Source organism: Pteronotus mesoamericanus, unplaced genomic scaffold, assembly GCF_021234165.1.
Source record: "Pteronotus mesoamericanus isolate MK-2021 breed Mesoamerican mustached bat unplaced genomic scaffold, CSHL_Meso_final scaffold_167, whole genome shotgun sequence".
NCBI lineage: Eukaryota > Metazoa > Chordata > Mammalia > Chiroptera > Mormoopidae > Pteronotus > Pteronotus mesoamericanus.
In genome coordinates this window covers 20,960,329-20,968,855 of record NW_026555308.1, presented here as the reverse complement: position 1 = coordinate 20,968,855, position 8,527 = coordinate 20,960,329, and the positions used below count along the sequence as shown (strand labels likewise).

At 54.8% G+C, this 8,527-nt stretch overlaps 1 protein-coding gene across 1 annotated transcript; it reads left to right on the top strand.

Moving 5' to 3' along the window:
* Positions 1-767: 767 nt before the first annotated feature.
* Positions 768-4,638, top strand: TMEM270 (transmembrane protein 270). Its single transcript, XM_054589157.1, has 4 exons — positions 768-779; positions 2,274-2,369; positions 3,761-4,171; positions 4,336-4,638. Exons 1-4 carry the CDS (start codon positions 768-770, stop codon positions 4,636-4,638), a joined length of 822 nt encoding a protein of 273 aa, XP_054445132.1.
* Positions 4,639-8,527: the final 3,889 nt, after the last annotated feature.

Sequence of the window (8,527 nt, the reverse complement as noted above, 5' to 3'; positions counted from 1 at the left end):
TCTCTGACCGGGGAGTTGTGTGCCTTCTACTTGCATCCAAGAAACTCTGGGAGGCTGACGAGTTAGCTTGCAAGTAGGGTACAGTCTTGGATCTCTCACCATTCTTGACAGCTTCTAACCTTGTCAGTTCTACCTCTACACATTTCTGGCATCTGTCCACTTCTCTCCATTCTCAGCGCCACAGCCCCAGTCCAGGCTCCCATCACCTTGTGCCTGGAGACTTTATTGTAGTGGGTTCCTATCTGATCTGCTCACCCCTTTGCCCCTCGTCTAAATGCCTCATGCAGCCAGAGGGACTGATCTAAAGCCCACAGCGATCTCCAGTTGCCTTGCTGCCTCTGCTCTTTAATGGCTCCTATCATTTAACGGAATATTCCTTGACACATGTGGCCCTTGCTAACCTTACCACCTGCTTTGTGCTCCTCCACTTCATGCTCTAGTGATACTGAGTTGTTTACATCAAGCTGTTCCCTCTGCCTGGACCATCCTTCACACTCCCTTCCCAGGAAAAGCCCTACCCATCCTTCAAAACTTAGCTCTCTGAGGCCTTTCTGAAGCCCCAGTGACCTCTCAGTGCCACAGCATTGGACACACCACGGGTGCGTGGGTCGGGGAGGTGCAAAGGCAGAGGATAGAGTGGAGGGACTTTGAACACTGCACCTTCCAGACCCCGAGTCTTGCCCCAGCGGAGTAAACCAGTGGATGAACAGGACTGCCCTGGGCAAAGGCCATCACTTGCATTCCAGGGACTCGTATGGCAGGCTGCCATGTACAGTTGGGTATGCTGAGCCCTGTGCAAGGGTGCCCGGCCGAGGGAGGGAGTGAGGACTGAAATCGCACTGTGTGCACTTTGCCCAGAGGGCCTCTCTGCCCCGGAGCCCGGCTCTCACAGTGACTGGCCTGTGCCCCAGATGGTGTGCTTTTAAAGATTTCTCAAAGGCGAGACAGCCCTATCCTGCAGCTCCCTGGGGCCATGGGCTGAAACCCAGACAGAAAAGCAATGATCAAGGTTCTGGGTTCTCCCAGAATTCTAAGCCTTTTACCCTAATTAAGGGCTCTAGCAATGTCTTCAAGATTCTCCAGGTCTCTCGTGACCTCCTGTTGCCTCCTGTGGCCCTGAGGAGGTTCACTTAGCAGATTTGCCCTCTTTCCCCCCAGGACCTGCCCCTCCCCAGGGCACTCTGAAGCACCTGTTCTCTTCCCAGAAATCAAGGGACCTTATGACTTTACCTTGAGTTATAAATCCTAGCTCTAGGAATCATTTCTCTCTTTCGCTCTCTCCCTCTCCCTCAGACACCTAACCCCTCCCCACCCGCAGTCAGCAATCCCTGAGGCAGCAGACACTGAGCGACTGAGCGGGACCTGACTGATGGTCTCCGGGTCCCGACCTCTGGCAGGCTGAAGGTAACATTTTCACCTAAGTTACAGTACAGTCCCTGACCCCTAAGGTAGACCAAATCCCTGGCTACTTTCCCATGAAACCAGACAAAGGGATGTGGGGAAAGACCTCACAGAACTGTCCTCAAGACCTGAGGAAATGAGTTATTACCCTGACCTCACCTCCAAGCAGTAAGTTCCCTGGCACGACCCAGACCCCTAAACAACGGTGTCTTGTGATTGCGTGCTTTACCATCTGTAACCTGCATGCCATCGGGGAGTTCATCCTTTGAGCATTAGCCTCCCATAAAATACCCACCGTTTCTCTTCTGCAATTCTCAGTGTTTAGTGTTTGGCTCGGCCAGCACTGGGTAGACAAACTCTGTTCTATAACACCTCTAAAATGTCACTGAGATCTGAGAATAAAGGTCACAGCCTCATCCCTCTGCTTTGTGACTGGGGACCAACTTAGTGAAATGCAAGAAGAATGAACAGGAGTGAGGTTTAGGTAGGGCCCTGAGTTTTGGGCAGGTGAGCCTTCCCTCTGCCTCTGAACGTTTTTTCACCTGTGGCCCTTGGGGTCAAGATTCCTATTTCTCAGGCCTTGGAACTCGGGGAGTTGGAAGCAAGTGGGGAGGGCAGCCTGTTCCTGTCGGCACGGACTGAGGCAGGCCCTGGGGTCCTTCTCCAGTGCTTCTGCTGAATTCATGGGGTGGGTGTCCCTAGGGACAGCCCCCAGCCAGGAAGTGGACGGAGGCTGGAAGACAAATCCCCCAGTTTTCTTGCAGGGAAGCGGGAGGGAGGCAGGTTCAGGGAAGTCTCTTGTGGCGTTTGGGTTCCCATGGTAACTCGGCCCCCACCCTGTGGTATCTGTGAGGTCACCCTGCCTCTCCCAGACAGAGGAGGGGGAGGACAGCAGGTGGGGAGGCTGTGTGTCCCTTCGGATCCAGCTGTTTGGGGATCTGCTGCTGGTGGTTAAGCTCTCAGTGCTGGTAAGTGGGGGGTGGGGAGGAGAGGGGTAGGGGCCACACACCTGGCCCTTCACAGCCACCTCAGAGCTGCTGGACCTGGTGGCCTGTCCTGAGCGGTGGGATGAGGTGACTGCCTGCCTCCTGCAGTAACCTGACAGCTCCCAGAAGCCCCACCCCAAGCCACAGTGCCAGAATTTTCTCTATAGAGAAGCACTCCTGTGGGTTGAGCATTGCCTTTCTCATCCCTGTTTTTAAAACATAAATGCCTGGGGCCACATCTCTAAATCACAGCTCCTCAGTAGAAGAAGGTCCCCTGGGTCTGGTGCTGTGGCACAGAAAGGAGAGGTTAAATGGTGTGGTAAAAAGAAACAGACAATTGGATTTGGATCTTGGCTGCTCCACTGTTTAGCTGTGTGGTTTTGGGCAAATTATTCTACCTTTCTGAGCCTCTGTTTTCTTTCCTATAAACAGTCTTATATGATGATGTGGGATACAGTAGGCGACTCTTTGGTCTCAAAATTATCAGCTGCTGGTAGTGCGGGGAGGGCAGCTGTCATTTCCTGTCCCCATCCTAATTCTTCCCCCACCCTTCCTGGGTTCCCTTCCTTTCCCAGAGTAGCTTTACCCGCTCAGCTCTGCTGATCCCCCCTATGGTGGGGCATGCAGCCAACTCAAGATTGCTGCCTCTCACCCTGTCCCTTCAGACTGTGGACTGGGACACATGGATACAGACTGGAGGGTTGCTCTTACTCAGGGGCTGGGGGCTTCAGAGCTCTGTGGAGGGGCCATTCAGCTCCATGACTCAAGTGAAACTCTCTCATTAACAGATTCTTTCCTCACCCAACCCCACTCTTCCTCCCAGTGGGTGGGAGACATATCCACCCTGTCACCCAAGACAGAAATCTGGACATCTTGGGCCCCTCCCTCACTTTCACCCCTCTCAGCAGGTCAGACATTAATTCCGTCACCATCTCCCATGCCTCACGTCTCTCTACCTCTGATGACGCTGCCCTTTGCTCCAACCTGTCCTCATGACACCAAGTGGCAACTGATGTGCAGGAAAGCCCAGGTGCTTGGGAGAAGAAACCCGTCTGGGCTCAAATCCTTCAGGATTAGAAAGGGCTGAGGGGGATGGTCACTCCCCATAGAGCCGTCGTCGTCATGGTCATCATCACCAGTCAGCTTCCTTTGTATTATAAATAATTATTTAAATCCACAGGAAAGAAAACCAAATGAATTATGAGACACCCTCTAAATGTCCCTCCTGAGTCCTTCGAAGTGAACAGATAAAGATCATTCTTATGTGTAGGGAAACTGAGCTGGAAGCCCCAGCCCCTACAATAAAACTCAGGGAGGGTTCCTACCCCGAGTGAGCAACGATGGGTGATGGTTGTCTCTCCCGTGTCCTGCAGCTGGTCCGGAACCGGGTCCACCTCTACAACTTCCTGCTCCTCAAGATCGCTCTCTTCAACCACTGGCTGTCAGGGCTGGTCCAGGAGGCCCACCCTCTGCCCAGGCTGGCAGCCTGCCCAGTGGACTGGGTTCTACAGGCTGGGCTGGCACTGATAGAGGTCCCTGTGTGGCTGGTGCTGACGGTGCCCAGGCTAGTGTGGGTGGGCATGCTGAGCTGTGCCCGGGCCTTGGGCCTAGACCTGAAGTGGCTAGGCGCCTGGGAGCAGCTGGGCCTGTCTGTGACCACCTGGGTGGACCTTCTTCTGTCCTGTCTGCATAGCCTGATGCTGGCAATCTTGCTGCTGCTGCTGCTCACCTGGAGGCTGTGCTGGAAGGCCCACCGCTGCAGCCTGGGCTTGCTGCCCAGCAAGGTGGGTTGGCAGGGTGCAAGCCAGGCAGCTGAGGCCAGGCCTGGGGCACTGGGCATGGCCAGGCCTGGGCTGGGGGGCTAGCAGCAGGGCTGCCCCCTGTGGGGAGACCAGTGAAGCCATGTGAGCTTGTGGCGGCCACCTGCCCATCCTCCTGCCCCTTCTAGGCTCTGCTGGAGAACCACGTGGTGCTGGAGCTATTGGCACTGCCGAAGCATCTATACTGGTGGATGGAGAGAATGATAGTGCCCACCACTTGGCACTTGGCCTATCTCATCACTTGGACCACCTGCCTTGCCTCTCACCTGCTGCAGGCTGCCTTCGAGCACACAGCCCAGCTGGCCCAGGCCCAGGCCCAGGAGGCCGAGCCTCAGGGGTCCTCAAGGCCTTTGTATGAGTCCCCACTCTTTGAGTCCCTGGCTACTAAGGCTGGACCAGTCCTGTCAGAGCACAGAAATGCTGGAGAATAAATGTGTCTCTCTCTGCCTCTCCTGGTCTGGTCTGGTCTGGCCTAGGGTCTCTCCCTCTATCCCTCCTTCTTGCTGAGCTGGAGAGGGGTGCATGTGTGCGTGTGTCTGTGAACACGCATGTGTGCCCTAGGGTTGCCTCTGGGAGGGAAACTACATTCATTGAGCATCTGATACATGCCAGAAAACCATCTCAGACACTTTGCACATGTAATTTTGTTTAAATCTCATAACAACGCAGGTATCAGGTTTGATTACTTCAGTTTTCCAGATAAGAAAATTGAGCCTCAGCAGGCTGAATAATCCCAAGGTCCCAGAGCAAATCAGGGGAGAAGCCAGCACCGGATGCTAGAGTTTTTGTTTCCCAGAACCCCTAGCTTTCTCTAGGTCCTGTCCCTTGTTCTCAGGATTGTTGGTGTCCAGTGCTGTAGAGGAGATGGGTAGTTAGAGACTCTGGCCTTTGGGGGGTGCCAGGGCTTCATGTTTCAGAGATTTAGAAAGTTCCTTTGAGAAATAGTTACCCCTGAACCAGTCTGTAGTGAGCCCATCCATTCATTTACACACTTTGCCACTGACTTTCCCACTCATCCATCCGCCCACCCACTTATCCACCCATCCACCCACCCACCCACCCATCCATCCTTCAGCTTATCTGCCCATCTACATACCCACAAATCCATCCACAGACCCATTTATCCATCCTCTCTTGGAAGAGGGAAACATCCAGCATCTCAGCACTCACCCCTAGCTGCCCAGCCCTGCTGAGGGATGGCTCAGGTTGCAGTGGGTCAGATCTCCCAGACACGGCTTGGGTGAGTGAGACTCTGAGGGGGACAGGGGTGGTTTCTTGAGAGTTAGCAATCAACTTCCACTCTCTCCCAAGCCCGAGGGCGGTGTGAGTGTGGGAAGATGTTACAAAGAACTCTGCCCTGCTTTCCCCTTCCCCGTTCTGGTTCCCAGGGAAGTTAGGCCAGGATTCCTGCCCTGCATCCCACATGGACCTGCAGATGGCCCAGGATGGGTGTGGGGTGAACTTCCAGGCCCTTCTTCCAGGTCTGAGGAGCAGGCCCAGCCTGCCCCCTGGGGGGAGACTTGTGAAGGGCTCCCATCTGGCCAACGAGGCAGAGCACCTGTTGGGGAGGGAGCTGTAAGGCCCTGGTGAAGGGGTCGACGCCTGCTGGGATTCTGGAACACACACCCAACTTACAGGGAAAGCTGAGTGCAGAAGTCTGGGGCCTGTGAGGGTGGGAAGGAAGCCCCAGAGCAGCATGTGGAGCTGGATGGACCTTGAACTGCCAGGGACCACACTGGTGCTTGACAAGGCTACGGCCTGCAGGGCCTGAGAGATGGAAGGAGAGAGGAAGGAAAGGAGGAGCAAGTGGAGCAGGGCCTCGAAAGGGAGAGAAAGGGTAATGGCAAATGGAGAGAGGACAGGGTTCAGGATAAAGCTGTGGAAGGGGCTGGAGGCCAGGACCAGCGGGGAGGTTCTGGGTAGTGGAGCTAGAGGCCAGGCTGTGCATGTGATACTAGTATCTTTACATTCTACTCAATTTTTAAAAAAATACAAAAAAAAAAAAAAAAAAAAAAAGCCCTTGCTGGTGTGGCTCAGTTGGGTGGAGCATTGTTGGGGGTTCGAGTCCCAGTCAGGGCACATGCTCAGGTTCTCTCCCTGGTTGGGGCACATATGGGAGGCAACCAATTGGTGTTTCTCTCACACATCGATGTTTCTCCCTCTCCCTCCCTTCCTCTATCTCTAAAATCAATAAACATATTTTTAAAATTACCAAAATACAGAGATGTTAAAGTAAAAATATTTCCTTCTTCCTGGTTCTGCAGCTAGCCCATCCATTCATTTACACACAGAGAAACAGGGTCAGCTGTATCCTGCATGTCTTTCCAGCCACAATTCTTTGCATATATGTAAACCCACACTCATATAGTGGGATGCTCATATAATATACCTGTAGATTGTGTGATAGAGATCCTATCATACTACACATATCTTTAGGCAAATTGCTTTTTTGCATTTGACAATATACCACCTACCCATTTCCAAGTCAATCCACATGGATGTTTTGTCCTTTGTTACGGCTGCATTGGGGCCTTCAGGTCAGCTTCCATCTTTCCCACAGTGAAGGCCTGATGCTTGGAGGGGGCGGACCTTAGAGGATCCGCCTGGGGAGAGCGTGGAGAGGCACAAGTTGGGAGGTGGCCCTTGCCTGGGAGCTCCTCTCTGACCCTGCACGTGCTATGCTCCCACCCATCCTGCCACATTCCTAGGGGCCTGGGCCTGAACCCTCCCATGGCTGGAGTGAGCCAGGGCAGAAGGGAGCAGGACTGGGGCAGGGGCTGGGGTCAAAGAGGTTACAGGCCCCGCCTGCTGGAGGGAGAGGGCTCAGTCTGGGCCCTGGGCCTGCGGTGCTGGGTGAAGCCAGGAGACCAGCTGGGGCTTTGGACACTGTTGCCCTGATCATGGCCACCTGTTCCACTTGTGCCCTCAAAGAGTCGGCTGCCAAATTGTTGCCTGCTAGTGGCAATGAGACTTTGACATGAAAAGGCCTACCCCTACCTTCCACACTGGCACTTTAGTTTGGCCATGCCCTAGGCTAAGTGCTCATCTATCAGACATACCTGCGAGAGAAGACTTCAAAGGCTTGAAGGCATAGGAGAGTTGGGAGCAGATAGGGAGTCATTCCTTCAGGCTAGGGTGGCTGGGAAGACTTCCTGAAGGAGGGGACATTGAACTGGGCCTGCAAGGGAAGCATTTGCTGCTGCGGGAGGGCAAGACCTTGGGTGCTGAGCCTAGGTCTGCCCCATGATGTGTGAGCTTTGTTAGGTTACTACTTTCTCTGGCCTTGGCTGCTGCTGTTGATCTGTGCCCAGGGCAGGGCCCCAGGCTGACACCTGAGTCTGTCCTGGGAACTGTGCAGGCTGGGGAGCTGGGAAAGCTCGGAGCAGGAGAGGCTAGTGAGAGGGCTCGGCCCTTCCCACCCTGAGCCGGAGGCCGGAGGAGAAGGCCTGGGCTGGGGGCAGGTGCTTGGGCTCCATGCTCTGCCCTGTCTTTCTGCCCTGTCTCTCACTGTGACCTTAGGTGAGGTTCTGCCCCTTCTGGTCCTCAGTTTCCAATGTAGGGGACCAGGTAATCCCTGATGAGTCAGCCTTTGAGAGGACTCAATGTCCTGCATGCCCCAGCTGGGAGGTGGTGTGGGGCCGGAGAGGAGCCAGGCCCGCATGTACGATCTGTGGGACAGGATCTTTATAGGAGCTGAGAGCTGGTTCCATGAAACATATGTTTCCAGGCCCTGAATGTTAGTTTTCCCAGGCCTCCCAAGGACTCTGGCAGCCGGGGGCTGAGGCTTGGGAGGAAGGGAGGAAGGTGGGAATCTACCCTTGGCTGCCCATTGCACACAGTGGGGAGATCAGGGGCCTTGGGATCAGAAAGCCTCATGGTTTGAATCCTGCACCTGCAGCCTCCTGGCTGTGTGACCTTGGGCTGATTCTTTAACCTTGTGAGCCTCAGTTTGCCCACCTGTGAACAGGCACAATCATAGCATCTGGGGCCTCAGGGGCTGTTGCCAGGTCTATACAGAGCAGTACCTGCTTCAGACCTGCTGTGTGAGGTGCTGGGAACCCCGGCTCCCTCTCCTGGGCCTGCCACCTCCCCAGTGGCTATGGGAACTCTGTTCTGAGGTCAAGGGTGAGGGTGGTCACTCTGTCTGTCTCAGGCCTCTGAGTGCGAAGGGGCCCTGGACTGCTGGGGGTGGTGTGGGGGACGCGAGCAGGGTGGGGGGAGCTGGCTGGAGGGCTGGCCAGCAGCTCCACGCAATCTGTCTGCTATGCAGTCCGGGGCCTGGCCTGTATTTATTTATGCTGAGCGTGTATTTATATCAGC

What these genes read in the sequence shown, in the direction of transcription:
- TMEM270 (XM_054589157.1), top strand. An exon ending in TGGTTAAGCTCTCAGTGCTG is followed by an intron (nt 2,370 to 3,760) that starts GTAAGTGGGGGG and finishes CGTGTCCTGCAG; the next exon opens with CTGGTCCGGAACCGGGTCCA. An exon ending in TGGGCTTGCTGCCCAGCAAG is followed by an intron (nt 4,172 to 4,335) that starts GTGGGTTGGCAG and finishes TGCCCCTTCTAG; the next exon opens with GCTCTGCTGGAGAACCACGT.